The sequence below is a fragment of the Ranitomeya imitator genome, chromosome 1 (assembly GCF_032444005.1).
Source record: "Ranitomeya imitator isolate aRanImi1 chromosome 1, aRanImi1.pri, whole genome shotgun sequence".
Taxonomy (NCBI): domain Eukaryota; kingdom Metazoa; phylum Chordata; class Amphibia; order Anura; family Dendrobatidae; genus Ranitomeya; species Ranitomeya imitator.
Genome location: NC_091282.1, coordinates 504,667,104 through 504,684,434, shown reverse-complemented (window position 1 = coordinate 504,684,434; position 17,331 = coordinate 504,667,104). Strand labels below are relative to the sequence as shown.

Here is a 17,331-nt window from a genome sequence, read left to right as displayed (position 1 = left end):
CTTTTGCCCCTACCACCAGATGCACCACCATCAGTACCAGCTCGCAACCACCGCCCATGGCCTCTTCCACGAGACTTCCTCATTTTTTGGAAAATCTAACCAAAATAACAACCATTATATGGTACTGTAAAACAAGGTAGAAGGTGTTTATAAACTTGTTGAGAATTTGAATCTCCCTTTTTTTTTGGAAGACTGACCCAAAACTCAGGCCCAGTGTATAAAACAACGCAATCTAAGTGGCAGAAAGTGGCTGGCTGACATACACCAAACTAACAGGACTGCAGTAGATCCACTTTGTGAGAATTTGAAACTCCCTTTTTTGGGGGGAGACTGACCCAAAACTCAGGCCCAGTGTATAAAACAACGCAATCTAAGTGGCAGAAAGTGGCTGGAAGATATATGAAAAAATACAAGGACTGTAGTACAATTTCAATCTCTCTACAATGATCTCAGGAAAAGTATGGCAGCAATAAAAAGGACTGCTGCACACAAAAGTGTTAACAAATAAACAAGATAACTGTGCAGAAAGGAGCAACAGGATTTTTGCTTTTAAAAAAGCAGTTGGTTTGCACAGCGGCGTGCAAACAGCAATGCAGCTAACATGGGAGTCTTATAAGGCAGCCTAATAAGCTACAGAGCTGATGCACAAAAATGTAGCCTCCACTGTCCCTGCAAACAAATGGTGGTGTTGGACAGTGGCAATCGCTACAGCACAAGCAGTTTCGGGGCTTAATCTTGCCCCATAACTATATCCCTTCTTCTGATGAAGCGGCAGCAACCTCTCCCTATGCTCAGATTGGCAGAAGTAAGATGGCAGCCAGCTGCATGCCCCTTTATAGCCCCTGTGACGCCACAGAAAGCAAGCTAATCACTGTCATGCCCTTCTCTAAGATGGTGGGGACCGAGACCTATGTCATCACGCTGCCCACACTCTGCGTCCTCCTTCATTGGCTGAAAAATGGAGCTGAAAGCGTCATACGAAACGCGACTTTGGCGCGAAGATCGCCGACCTCATGGCCGATCCCACACTAGGATCAGGTCGGATTTCATGAAACCGTTTCGCTCAACCCTAGTTGTCAGATATGTGACGTGGCACTTTTTCCCCAAAACCACGTCCCTCTTAAACTACTGGGTACCCCCTCCATTTTGGGGGGCATTAGCTTTCTACAAAACTGTGAACATTTGCTGTTTACATTGCCATATCAGCTCCACCATGTCACTACCAGCTCCTCATGTAGTTTTGTGAGGGTCTGTCCCATGCTTGGCCTCTCATTACAGCACAGCGCATAGCACTGCAGTAATTCCAACGAACGAGCAGCAGAGGGCGACATCGCACAACTCGTATGTCCGTGACGTCATTATAGTGCGCCCTAGCAGCTGCGTGCCCTCTGGAAGGCTCCGAAGTGTCACTGCAGAAGGGGGCACCAGGTTCGGTGTGTCGGGTGGGCAGATATGGCGGTCAGTCCGGCAGACGCCGAGCTCCGGCAGCAACAGCTGAGAGCGCTCCGTAGAAAGTGGCTGAAGGACCAGGAGCTGAGCCCTCGGGAGCCCGTGCTGCCGGAGAAGAAGCTGAATGCGGTGGACAGGTTCTGGGCCAACTTCCTGCAGAAGAACTCTCTGTGGAGGAGATGGGTACGTGAGGGGAGAGGGTTATTCTAGTGCCAGTCCTGGGTATATGCACAGGTGTATGGCACCACCGGGGTATGTGCCCTCCAAGTGCCACTGAGGGGGAGCCCTCCAAAATAACTGGCACAGGGAATGTATGGTGAGACATATATAATGAGCACAGGAATGTATGATGAGCTATATTGTATAGTGGGCACGGGATGTATGATGAGATATATTATATAGTGGGCACGGGATGTATGATGAGATATATTGTATAGTGGGCACAGGAATGTATGATGAGATATATTGTATAGTGGGCACAGAGTATGTATGATGAGCTATATTGTATAGTGGGCACAGGGTATGTATGATGAGATATATTGTATAGTGGGCACAGGGGATGTATGATGAGATATATTGTATAGTGGGCACAGAGTATGTATGATGAGCTATATTGTATAGTGGGCACAGGAATGTATGATGAGATATATTGTATAGTGGGCACAGAGTATGTATGATGAGCTATATTGTATAGTGGGCACAGGGTATGTATGATGAGATATATTGTATAGTGGGCACAGGGGATGTATGATGAGATATATTGTATAGTGGGCACAGGGGATGTATGATGAGATATATTGTATAGTGGGCACAGGGGATGTATGATGAGATATATTGTATAGTGGGCACAGGGTATGTATGATGAGATATAATGTATAGTGGGCACAGGGTATGTATGATGAGATATATTGTATAGTGGGCACAGGGGATGTATGATGAGATATATTGTATAGTGGGCACAGGGTATGTATGATGAGATATATTGTATAGTGGGCACAGGGGATGTATGATGAGATATATTGTATAGTGGGCACAGGGTATGTATGATGAGATATAATGTATAGTGGGCACAGGGTATGTATGATGAGATATATTGTATAGTGGGCACAGGGGATGTATGGTGAGATATATTGTATAGTGGGCACAGGGTATGTATGGTGAGATATATTGTATAGTGGGCACAGGGTATGTATGATGAGATATATTGTATAGTGGGCACAGAGTATGTATGATGAGCTATATTGTATAGTGGGCACAGGGTATGTATGATGAGATATATTGTATAGTGGGCACAGGGGATGTATGATGAGATATATTGTATAGTGGGCACGGGATGTATGATGATATATATTGTATAGTGGGCACAGGAATGTATGATGAGATATATTGTATAGTGGGCACAGGGTATGTATGATGAGATATATTGTATAGTGGGCACAGGGGATGTATGATGAGATATATTGTATAGTGGGCACAAGGTATGTATGATGAGATATAATGTATAGTGGGCACAGGGTATGTATGATGAGATATATTGTATAGTGGGCACAGGGGATGTATGATGAGATATAATGTATAGTGGGCATGGGATGTATGATGAGATATATTGTATAGTGGGCACAAGGTATGTATGATGAGATATAATGTATAGTGGGCACAGGGTATGTATGATGAGATATATTGTATAGTGGGCACAGGGGATGTATGATGAGATATAATGTATAGTGGGCACGGGATGTATGATGAGATATATTGTATAGTGGGCATGGGATGTATGATGATATATATTGTATAGTGGGCACAGGGTATGTATGATGAGATATATTGTATAGTGGGCACAGGGGATGTATGATGAGATATATTATATAGTGGGCACGGGATGTATGATGAGATATATTGTATAGTGGGCACAGAGTATGTATGATGAGCTATATTGTATAGTGGGCACGGGATGTATGATGATATATATTGTATAGTGGGCACAGGAATGTATGATGAGATATATTGTATAGTGGGCACAGGGTATGTATGATGAAATATATTGTATAGTGGGCACAGGGGATGTATGATGAGATATATTGTATAGTGGGCACAGGGTATGTATGATGAGATATATTGTATAGTGGGCACAGGGGATGTATGATGAGATATATTGTATAGTGGGCACAGGGCATGTATGATGAGATATATTGTATAGTGGGCACAGGGTATGTATGGTGAGATGTATTGTATAGTGGGCACAGGGTATGTATGGTGAGATATATTGTATAGTGGGCACAGGATGTATGATGAGATATATTATATAGTGGGCACGGGATGTATGATGAGATATATTATATAGTGGGCACAGAGTATGTATGATGAGCTATATTGTATAGTGGGCACGGGATGTATGATGATATATATTGTATAGTGGGCACAGGAATGTATGATGAGATATATTGTATAGTGGGCACAGGGGATGTATGATGAGATATATTGTATAGTGGGCACAGGGGATGTATGATGAGATATATTGTATAGTGGGCACAGGGTATGTATGATGAGATATATTGTATAGTGGGCACAGGGGATGTATGATGAGATATATTGTATAGTGGGCACAGGGGATGTATGGTGAGATATATTGTATAGTGGGCACAGGGTATGTATGGTGAGATATATTGTATAGTGGGCACAGGATGTATGATGAGATATATTGTATAGTGGGCACGGGATGTATGATGAGATATACAGTGGGCACGGGATGTATGATGAGATATATAGTGGGCACAGGGGATGTATGGTGAGACATATATAATGGGCACAGGAATGTATGATGAGCTATATTGTATAGTGGGCACAGGGGATGTATGGTGAGACATATATAATGGGCACAGGAATGTATGATGAGCTATATTGTATAGTGGGCACGGGATGTATGATGAGATATATTGTATAGTGGGCACAGGGGATGTATGATGAGATATATTGTATAGTGGGCACAGGGGATGTATGATGAGAAATATTGTATAGTGGGCACAGGGGATGTATGATGAGATATATTGTATAGTGGGCACAGGGGATGTATGATGAGAAATATTGTATAGTGGGCACAGGGGATGTATGGTGAGATATATAGTGGGCACAGGGTATGTATGATGAGATATATAGTGGGCACAGGGGATGTATGATGAGATATTACATAGTGGGCACAGGGGCTGTATGATGAGATATTACATAGTGGGCACAGGGGATGTATGATGAGATATATTATATAGTGGGCACAAGGGATGTATGATGAGATATTACATAGTGGGCACAGGGGATGTATGATGAGATATATACTCGTAGTGGGCACAAGGGATGTATGATGAGATATTACATAGTGGGCACGGGATGTATGATGAGATATATACTCGTAGTGGGCACACGGGATATATGATGAGATATTACATAGTGGGCACAAGGGATGTATGATTAGATATTACATAGTGGGCGCAGGGGATGTATGATGAGATATTACATAGTGAGCACAAGGGATGTATGATGAGATATTACATAGTGGGCCCAGGGGATGTATGATGAGATATTACATAGTGGGCACAGGGGATGTATGATGAGATATTACATAGTGGGCACAGGGGATGTATGATGAGATATTACATAGTGGGCCCAGGGGATGTATGATGAGATATTACATAGTGGGCACAGGGGATGTATGATGAGATATTACATAGTGGGCACAGGGGATGTATGATGAGATATTACATAGTGGGCCCAGGGGATGTATGATGAGATATTACATAGTGGGCACAGGGGATGTATGATGAGATATTACATAGTGGGCACAGGGGATGTATGATGAGATATTACATAGTGGGCACAGGGGATGTATGATGAGATATTACATAGTGGGCACAGGGGATGTATGATGAGATATATAGTGGGCACAGGGGATGTATGATGAGATATATAGTGGGCACAAGGGATGTATGATGAGATATTACATAGTGGGCACAGGGGATGTATGATGAGATATTACATAGTGGGCATGGGGGATGTATGATGAGATATTACATAGTGGGCATGGGGGATGTATGATGAGATATATTATATAGTGGGCACAGGGGATGTATGATGAGATATATTATATTGTGGGCACGGAATGTATGATGAGATATATTGTATAGTGGGCACAGGAATGTATGATGAGATATATTGTATAGTGGGCACAGAGTATGTATGATGAGCTATATTGTATAGTGGGCACAGGGTATGTATGATGAGATATATTGTATAGTGGGCACAGGGGATGTATGATGAGATATATTGTATAGTGGGCACAGAGTATGTATGATGAGCTATATTGTATAGTGGGCACAGGAATGTATGATGAGATATATTGTATAGTGGGCACAGAGTATGTATGATGAGCTATATTGTATAGTGGGCACAGGGTATGTATGATGAGATATATTGTATAGTGGGCACAGGGGATGTATGATGAGATATATTGTATAGTGGGCACAGGGGATGTATGATGAGATATATTGTATAGTGGGCACAGGGGATGTATGATGAGATATATTGTATAGTGGGCACAGGGTATGTATGATGAGATATAATGTATAGTGGGCACAGGGTATGTATGATGAGATATATTGTATAGTGGGCACAGGGGATGTATGATGAGATATATTGTATAGTGGGCACAGGGTATGTATGATGAGATATATTGTATAGTGGGCACAGGGGATGTATGATGAGATATATTGTATAGTGGGCACAGGGTATGTATGATGAGATATAATGTATAGTGGGCACAGGGTATGTATGATGAGATATATTGTATAGTGGGCACAGGGGATGTATGGTGAGATATATTGTATAGTGGGCACAGGGGATGTATGGTGAGATATATTGTATAGTGGGCACAGGGTATGTATGGTGAGATATATTGTATAGTGGGCACAGGGTATGTATGATGAGATATATTGTATAGTGGGCACAGAGTATGTATGATGAGCTATATTGTATAGTGGGCACAGGGTATGTATGATGAGATATATTGTATAGTGGGCACAGGGGATGTATGATGAGATATATTGTATAGTGGGCACGGGATGTATGATGATATATATTGTATAGTGGGCACAGGAATGTATGATGAGATATATTGTATAGTGGGCACAGGGTATGTATGATGAGATATATTGTATAGTGGGCACAGGGGATGTATGATGAGATATATTGTATAGTGGGCACAAGGTATGTATGATGAGATATAATGTATAGTGGGCACAGGGTATGTATGATGAGATATATTGTATAGTGGGCACAGGGGATGTATGATGAGATATAATGTATAGTGGGCATGGGATGTATGATGAGATATATTGTATAGTGGGCACAAGGTATGTATGATGAGATATAATGTATAGTGGGCACAGGGTATGTATGATGAGATATATTGTATAGTGGGCACAGGGGATGTATGATGAGATATAATGTATAGTGGGCACGGGATGTATGATGAGATATATTGTATAGTGGGCATGGGATGTATGATGATATATATTGTATAGTGGGCACAGGGTATGTATGATGAGATATATTGTATAGTGGGCACAGGGGATGTATGATGAGATATATTATATAGTGGGCACGGGATGTATGATGAGATATATTGTATAGTGGGCACAGAGTATGTATGATGAGCTATATTGTATAGTGGGCACGGGATGTATGATGATATATATTGTATAGTGGGCACAGGAATGTATGATGAGATATATTGTATAGTGGGCACAGGGTATGTATGATGAAATATATTGTATAGTGGGCACAGGGGATGTATGATGAGATATATTGTATAGTGGGCACAGGGTATGTATGATGAGATATATTGTATAGTGGGCACAGGGGATGTATGATGAGATATATTGTATAGTGGGCACAGGGCATGTATGATGAGATATATTGTATAGTGGGCACAGGGTATGTATGGTGAGATGTATTGTATAGTGGGCACAGGGTATGTATGGTGAGATATATTGTATAGTGGGCACAGGATGTATGATGAGATATATTATATAGTGGGCACGGGATGTATGATGAGATATATTATATAGTGGGCACAGAGTATGTATGATGAGCTATATTGTATAGTGGGCACGGGATGTATGATGATATATATTGTATAGTGGGCACAGGAATGTATGATGAGATATATTGTATAGTGGGCACAGGGGATGTATGATGAGATATATTGTATAGTGGGCACAGGGGATGTATGATGAGATATATTGTATAGTGGGCACAGGGTATGTATGATGAGATATATTGTATAGTGGGCACAGGGGATGTATGATGAGATATATTGTATAGTGGGCACAGGGGATGTATGGTGAGATATATTGTATAGTGGGCACAGGGTATGTATGGTGAGATATATTGTATAGTGGGCACAGGATGTATGATGAGATATATTGTATAGTGGGCACGGGATGTATGATGAGATATACAGTGGGCACGGGATGTATGATGAGATATATAGTGGGCACAGGGGATGTATGGTGAGACATATATAATGGGCACAGGAATGTATGATGAGCTATATTGTATAGTGGGCACAGGGGATGTATGGTGAGACATATATAATGGGCACAGGAATGTATGATGAGCTATATTGTATAGTGGGCACGGGATGTATGATGAGATATATTGTATAGTGGGCACAGGGGATGTATGATGAGATATATTGTATAGTGGGCACAGGGGATGTATGATGAGAAATATTGTATAGTGGGCACAGGGGATGTATGATGAGATATATTGTATAGTGGGCACAGGGGATGTATGATGAGAAATATTGTATAGTGGGCACAGGGGATGTATGGTGAGATATATAGTGGGCACAGGGTATGTATGATGAGATATATAGTGGGCACAGGGGATGTATGATGAGATATTACATAGTGGGCACAGGGGCTGTATGATGAGATATTACATAGTGGGCACAGGGGATGTATGATGAGATATATTATATAGTGGGCACAAGGGATGTATGATGAGATATTACATAGTGGGCACAGGGGATGTATGATGAGATATATACTCGTAGTGGGCACAAGGGATGTATGATGAGATATTACATAGTGGGCACGGGATGTATGATGAGATATATACTCGTAGTGGGCACACGGGATATATGATGAGATATTACATAGTGGGCACAAGGGATGTATGATTAGATATTACATAGTGGGCGCAGGGGATGTATGATGAGATATTACATAGTGAGCACAAGGGATGTATGATGAGATATTACATAGTGGGCCCAGGGGATGTATGATGAGATATTACATAGTGGGCACAGGGGATGTATGATGAGATATTACATAGTGGGCACAGGGGATGTATGATGAGATATTACATAGTGGGCCCAGGGGATGTATGATGAGATATTACATAGTGGGCACAGGGGATGTATGATGAGATATTACATAGTGGGCACAGGGGATGTATGATGAGATATTACATAGTGGGCCCAGGGGATGTATGATGAGATATTACATAGTGGGCACAGGGGATGTATGATGAGATATTACATAGTGGGCACAGGGGATGTATGATGAGATATTACATAGTGGGCACAGGGGATGTATGATGAGATATTACATAGTGGGCACAGGGGATGTATGATGAGATATATAGTGGGCACAGGGGATGTATGATGAGATATATAGTGGGCACAAGGGATGTATGATGAGATATTACATAGTGGGCACAGGGGATGTATGATGAGATATTACATAGTGGGCATGGGGGATGTATGATGAGATATTACATAGTGGGCATGGGGGATGTATGATGAGATATATTATATAGTGGGCACAGGGGATGTATGATGAGATATATTATATTGTGGGCACAGGGGATGTATGATGAGATATATAATGTGTGTTGTTCATTCGCAGACCTTCAGGACGTATAACCTCGGTGTTCAGGGAGTGACGAGGATTCTGGTACCAGCTTGGATCATTCACTACTTTCTGAAGTACCACCTGGAGGTAATGTGTGCTGCAATGCATCTCATCAGTGCGTACACTTCATTCCCCAAATCTGAACCGCTGCCATTATAGTACATAGCATGTAGGAGCGGCACGCTTCGCTACACTCACCCATTGCTGTTCCAGAGAGGTTTCTTCTCCATAGGCTTTGTTGATTGGCTGCAGTGCTAATGTCATGAGTATGCCACACGCTGCAGCCAGTCATTGGGTTCAATGGTCCTCACAATGTAGACAGCGCAAGACATAGGCCAAGAGATTGGCTGCAGCGCGCACAAGGGTTGTAGTCATGATGACGTCGCCGCTTCAGACCGTTAAGTAAAACTGGCAGAGAGGCATTTTTGGAACAGGGGAGGGTGAATATGTTGGTTTTTATTTTAATCTCCCCAAGCCCACAGAATAACAAAATGAAATACCCCATTGATGCTTTTCTGCCCCAATTAGAAATGTGGAGGTGTTTACCAGGTCCTGCAGTACAGGGACACATGTATCCAGTTGGATTGGGAGAAGGTGGTCACGTTATTGGGGTGTCCATGAAAGATTTACCCTATTAGGGATCTCTCTACGACTTTATGCTTCAGAGCGGTCCTGTTCTCTTCAGCAGAACTCAAAGCAAACTGTATATATGATGAAATAGATCTGATGAAATGAATCAAGTTCGTATCATCAAAGGTGTTGTCCGGCGGTATAATGCAATAAGGCATAGACAGATGAATAAATGAAGGCATACTCCCCTCACAGTACAGGTCACTGTGGGGTCGGAAAGTTGTGAATGTTGTGTTTGAAAGTCACAGGTCCGCTGCAGCCTGTGATTGGTTGCAGTGGTCAGGTGACTAGAAGCATCCATGGGCGATGGGTCAAGTATGCTTCTGTCTTTCTTTTAAACTTCTACCTGAAAATAAAAATTGAGTTCACTGTCAGGCAGCCCCTTTAAGTCTGGTGACGGATCGCTGTTTAGTTTATGTCCATTATTATATATAATGCCTCGATTCATCATTTGCGGGTGGAGGGGGGTTATAGTCACTTTTGTTTTTTCTCTTGTGGTTTTCGTTGCTGTGCAGTTTTAGCCAGATTTTATTTTTTAAATGACAAACGTACTTTACGAATTTTGTTCAAAGAATGTTTTGCAGAATGCTGCCAAAATAACTGCGGGAGTAGATTTTTGTAAAATTTTGCAACTTTGAAAAGTCACAAGTGATGAATTAGGCAAAACCCTAAAGTCTTTGATCACCTTGACGAAATAATTAAAAAAAAAAAAATAGTCTAGCACAAATGGAAAAATAAATACGGTGTTAAAAAAACTGCAACATTCTGACAACTTCAACAAAAATAACCGGCGCAAATGCAATAATGCATCATCCCATAGTCTTTTTGGGTAAGTGGGCATCATCCTCATGAAGATTGATGCAGAAAAGAGGACCATGCTCACTTGGTTAAAGGGAACGTGTCAGCAGGATTGTGCACAGTAACCTACAGACAATACTGATTGCAATGATATATTGGGTGGTGAAATCCGTCTTGTGGTTGTTGTTTAATCTTTATTTTCACTTTTGAGTGAATATGCTCGTCCCCCGGGCCGGCGTGTGGGGGCTTCATGTGGCGCTCTGATTAGGTATTCATAATGCAGACTGCTGACCGGTCACTGATCCCTCCCTGACCTGCCCCCTAGTTTACATACTGCATATCATGTTTGAAAAAAAAAATAAAAATTTACATTCATCATACAAGCACCTGCACTGTAGCATGATACGAGCTATAACATCCAGATTTTCATTTGATTTTGTCATGAAATTTTGTTGGGAACAATTTTTTTTTTTATCTTAATCAAAATGGTGTCGGCGTTCTATAGCAGAATTCGCACTGTGATAGATAATACTGCGCACGGCGACGTCGCCATTTTGATTTTCGGTGCCGAGCGCAGTGTCATCTATCACAGTCCAAATTCTGCTATATAACAGATATTCTATATAATTCTTTATATATAATAAAAAAGCACAACTAAAACGCTTTAGAAAATGCAGGGTAGTTTTCACAAAAACTCCTGAATCCAACAATCCGGCACACCTGACACATAATTTAGGCAACAACCACCCTGAGTAGTGATGAGCGAACGTCCTCAGATAAGGAGTTATCTGAGCATGCTCGGGTGCTGAGTGTCTTCGGCGTGCCCAAATAATATGTTGGAGTCCCCGCAGCTGCATGTCTCATGGGTGTTAGACAGCCACAACACATGCAGGGATTGCCTAACAAACAGCATGGGACTCGAACATATTATTAGAGAATGCTGAAGTCACTCGGTTAGCACCCGAGCATGCTCAGATAACACCTTATCCCAGCACTAACCCTGAGTTGTTATGGCTGGGGCGGAGCAGTACTTTTCTCTCCAGGGCACCACATTATCACATTTGGCATGATAGCCAGCTGCTCTGCTATTTGGGCAGTGTACCTGTTTGCCTGATTAATAAACTAATTTGTGATGTTGATTTGTTGCAGACGACTCCGTATGCTGTAATTCATCAGAAACCTCGGCTGTACCCTGTGAGTGTGCTGTTCATTCAGTCATATCTGTCCTTTACATTTCTCTTTTTATGTTACATCGCTGTTCTAAGCATGCCGAGATGAGGAGACTTAAAGCCACAATGCTCCTCTGGGAAATATGCTAATTAGGCAAATTGTCTTTTCAGAGAGGAAGAGAGCTAGAACTCTAGTGCCACCTATTGGAAGGTAGCAATCCTACAAGTCAATGTTGACATTTTAACGAGCCTTGTCACATGACTTAGGATAATAGCCAAAGTTCTCATTCTCTTCCTCTCTGAAGAGACAATTTGCATAATTAGCATATGTTTGTAATAATGTATCCGTAAAAATCCCATGCCACTCGGCTGTTCCATGTGGGGGTCCGTTTTTTATGCATGTATACATTTGAATATTGAGTCTCAGCCAAGACTCTGAAGAAAGTAATGCATTTTGCCACTTATTTATTTTCCCCTCCTGGACAGTCAGGCCAAGAACAAAAATATCAAGGTATTGAATAACATAGGTCAGTGTGCTGTCCGATTAAAAATCAGACGCCACTCGTCTGCACGAGCCCTCCGGCTAAGTTCACATGAGAGGAAAAAAAATGTTCAGTTTGAGCCAGAAAAAAAAAAGATATATATTACATGTACTTCTCACAAAATTAGAATATCATCAAAAAGTATTTACCGTATATACTAGAGTATAAGCCGAGACCCCTAGCTTTGCCACAAAAAACTGGGAAAACTTAATGACTCGAGTATAAGCCTAGGGTGGGAAATGCAGCAGCTACCAGTAAATGTCAAAAGTAAAAATAGATACCAATAAAAGTAAAATTAATTGAGACATCAGTAGGTTGTGTTTTTGAATATCCATATTGAATCAGGAGCCCCTTATAATGCTCCATACAGTTTATAATGGCCCCATAAGATGCTCCATACAAAATAGGCCCCATATAATGCTCCATACAGTTTCTGATGGGCCCCATAAGATGCTCCATATTAAAATATGCCCCATATAATGCTGCACAAATGTTGATTATGGCCCCATAAGATGCGCCATAGAGACATTTGCCCCATATAATGCTGCACAAAGGTTATTAATGGCCCCATAAGATGTCCCATAGAGATATTTGCCCCATATAATGCTGCACAAAGGTTAATAATGGCCCCATAAGATGTCCCATAGAGATATTTGCCCCATGTAATGCTGCACAAAGGTTAATAATGGCCCCATAAGATGCTCCATACAGACATTTGCCCTGTATAATGCTGCGCAAATGTTGATTATGGCCCCATAAGATGCTGCATAGAGATATTTGCCCCATATAATGCTGCACAGATGCTGATTATGGCCCCATAAGATGCTCCATAGAGACATTTGCCCCCATATAATGCTGCACAGATGCTGATTATGGCCCCATAAGATGCTCCATAGACACATTTGCCCCATATAATGCTGCACAGATGCTGATTATGGCCTCATAAGATGCTCAATAGAGACATTTGCCCCCATAAATGCTGCACAGATGCTGATTATAGCCCCATAAGATGCTCCATAGACACATTTGCCCCATATAATGCTGTACAGATGCTGATTATGGCCCCATAAGATGCTCCATAGACACATTTGCCCCATATAATGCTGCACAAATGCTGATTATGGCCCCATAAGATGCTCCATAGACACATTTGCCCCATATAATGCTGCACAAATGCTGATTATGGCCCCATAAGATGCTCCATAGACACATTTGCCCCATATAATGCTGCACAGATGCTGATTATGGCCCCATAAGATGCTCCAGAGACATTTGCCCCATATAATGCTGCACAGATGCTGATTATGGCCTCATAAGATGCTCAATAGAGACATTTGCCCCCATATAATGCTGCACAGATGCTGATTATGGCCCCATAAGATGCTCCATAGACACATTTGCCCCATATAATGCTGCACAGATGCTGATTATGGCCTCATAAGATGCTCAATAGAGACATTTGCCCCCATATAATGCTGCACAGATGCTGATTATAGCCCCATAAGATGCTCCATAGACACATTTGCCCCATATAATGCTGCACAGATGCTGATTATGGCCCCATAAGATGCTCCATAGTCACATTTGCCCCATATAATGCTGCACAGATGCTGATTATGGCCCCATAAGATGCTCAATAGAGACATTTGCCCCTTAAAATGCTCCACAAATGCTGATTTGGCCCCATATGATGCTCCATATAGACTATTATGCCCCGTATGCTGTTGCTGCGATTAAACAAAAAAGAAAAAAAAAAGACATACTCACCTCTCCGTCGCTCAGGCCCCCTGCACTTGCTATAGTCACCTGCCCTCGTTCCACCGTCGGGCGCCGCTGTGTCTTCTGCACTGATGTTCAGGCAGAGGGCGCGCACTAACCACGTCATCGCGCCCTCTGACCTGAGCGTCACAGCAGAGGATGCAGAAGATGGAGCTGCGCCCAGTGGTGGAACGAGGACAGGTGAATATCGCGCAATGCTGCTCACCCTCCCAATTATACTCACCTGCTCCCGGTGCGGTCCCTGGTAGCTTCCCTGATGGTCTTTTCCGGGCACTGACAGCTTCTTCCAGCGTTGAGCGGTCACTGGTATCGCTCATTACAGTAATGAATATGCGGCTCCACCCCTATGGGAGTGGAGTTGCGTCAACGTTGGAAGAAGCTGTCAGCGAACGGAGACCATCAGAGATGCAGGGCCCGTGGCGGGAGCAGGTGAGTATGTGACATCCGCCGCTCCCCCTGCGATCCCCTGGGTCCATGACTCGAGTATAAGCCGAGAGGGGCACTTTCAGCCTAAAAAAATGGTCTGAAAATCTCGGCTTATACTCGAGTATATATGGTATTTCAGTTCTTCAATATAAAAAGTGAGACTCATATACTATATAGAGTCATTACACACAGACTGATCTATTCCAAGTGTTTATTTCTGTTAACGTTGATGATTATGGCTTACAGCCAATGAAAACCCAAAAGTAATTTTTATATAATTTTTTTTAAAATCTGCAATGTCCACTGTATGGCCTCAGCAGGCATTAACATTTTACAAGTTCAAATATAGTTTTCTTTCTTAATTGCAAGGTATCCCCCCTCCCACCCCCCCAGCCCCCCCAACAAAAAAAAATGAAATGCTTTATGGGATTGGAGATCTAAAGGGTAGCATTTCTCATTGTGGAGAGTGACATACTTGCTCTGGCATGCCAATATTGGGAGGCTTGTTCACCGTGCAACGCTCTTCTGGGAAATTTATTATGCAAATTGCCTCTTCAGAGAGGACGATGACTTGAACTCTGTAGCGCCACCTGTTGAAAACCGCAAACCTACAAGTCATTATAGACCCTTAAACAAATCTTGCAATCTGACTTAGGATTTGGCTCTTATCCCAAGTCTTATTGCGAGACTCATTAAAGGGTCGATAATGACTTGTAGGATCATGGCTTCCAACAGGTGGCGCTACAGAGTTCAAGTCCTCTTCCTCTCTGAAGAGGCAATTTGCTTTTTGGATGTGAGTTATTTATTAGTGCAGCCATAGACTTGAATGGGCAAGTCTCCTCCAAAATGCAGAAGAGACTGTGGGCATGCTGTTAGGGTTTTCTTTTTACAAGGACCAGTCACCTGAATAGCCCATAAGAATGTTAAAAAACAACCTCCCATTAAGGTTTTTTTTTTTTTCCCTAAATCTGTGTATGGATTAGTATCCTCACCTACTGCCACTCTGTTTAGCACCATTCTGCTCCTCTTCTCAGTGACGTGACCTGGAAGTGGCTTTTACAATGTAAGCCTATGGGGCGTAAGAGCAAGACTCCACAGACTTTGTAAAAGAGACTTCCGTCTCACACATAGTGTGCCCCGGAGTCTGAAGAGCTGTGATGTCACTCAGAAGAGGAGCAGAGCGGCGCAGGATATCAGACAAGATGGCGACTATATTAACACTCACTCCACTACATACACAGATTTGCTTAACAGACAAAAAATGAAATTGATGTTGCAGTTTTTCTGCTCCAATTAGGTTACTTGTGTTTTTATTGCATTAAATTACAGTAACAAAAACTCAACAAATGCTCATTGTAGGAACTTGGCATACATTACGTGATTTTTTTTTGTTTTTTTATTATGCACTCCATTGGGTAAAAAACTTAACCAAAATGCTGAAAGAATTGACATGGAAAGATGGAGTAGGGTTGGGAACAGCTCTAATTTTTGTTTCTTCTTTTAATTGATGGGTTCCATTTACACACTACCAATAGTTCCATGTATATGACTTTAATTGGTCTGTGTAACCTCCTGTCTGTTTGTCTTTAGGGTGACGTCATCCAGGAAACTGGCCAAGTTATCCCACCCTTTGAGGAACAAAGCAGTGGCCATCACCACTAAGCAGGCGCTTTAACACTTGTAATAAGCTTATGTCAGAGCATTGCGTTAACAGAACTTTAATATTATCATAAAATAAAAGATTTCAGTTGTATTTCAGAGTTATGTCTCATTCATTGTGACCTACAGGAAATTGAGGAATTAGAAAAGGAATAGCCTCCTCAAATGTTCTGGAAACAGCAGAACATTGGTGCTGAACCCTTTTTTCTTACCTCTTTCACAAGGTAGTATTTAAGTATTTGTAAGCCAAAATAAGGACTGTGGTCATTCTTTTTTTCTCTGTAGGTGTCACTCTTTATTTTGTCTAAAGGTACCGTCACACTAGACGATATCGCTAGCGATCCGTGACGTTGCAGCGTCCTGGCTAGCGATATCGTCCAGTGTGACAGGCAGCAGCGATCAGGCCCCTGCTGTGATGTCGCTGGTCGGGGAAGAAAGTCCAGAACTTTGTTTCGTCGCTGGATCTCCCGCTGACATCGCTGAATCGGCGTGTGTGACGCCGATTCAGCGATGTCTTCGCTGGTAACCAGGGTAAACATCGGGTTACTAAGCGCAGGGCCGCGCTTAGTAACCCGATGTTTACCCTGGTTACCATCGTTAAAGTAAAAAAAACAAACGCTTCATACTTACGTACCGCTGTCTGTCCCCGGCGCTGTGCTTCTCTGCTCTGGCTGTGAGCACAGCGGCCGGAAAGCAGAGCGGTGACGTAACCACTCTGCTTTCGGGCTGCCAGGCGCTCACAGCCAGATCAGAGAAGCACAGCGCCGGGGACAGACAGCGGTACGTAAGTATGAAGCGTTTGTTTTTTTTACTTTAACGATGGTAACCAGGGTAAACATCGGGTTACTAAGCGCGGCCCTGCGCTTAGTTACCCGGGGACCTCGGGATCGTTGGTCGCTGGAGAGCTGTCTG

General features: G+C 42.5%; 1 protein-coding gene across 1 annotated transcript; it reads left to right on the top strand.

The window, feature by feature from the left end:
- The first annotated feature begins 1,344 nt into the window (after positions 1 to 1,344).
- Positions 1,345 to 16,513, top strand: NDUFB6 (NADH:ubiquinone oxidoreductase subunit B6). The gene is made up of 4 exons (XM_069766421.1): positions 1,345 to 1,632; positions 9,411 to 9,503; positions 11,994 to 12,038; positions 16,351 to 16,513. The coding sequence occupies exons 1-4, from the start codon at positions 1,453 to 1,455 to the stop codon at positions 16,420 to 16,422; spliced, it is 390 nt and encodes a 129-aa protein (XP_069622522.1). The 5' UTR covers positions 1,345 to 1,452; the 3' UTR covers positions 16,423 to 16,513.
- The last annotated feature ends 818 nt before the right edge of the window (positions 16,514 to 17,331 follow it).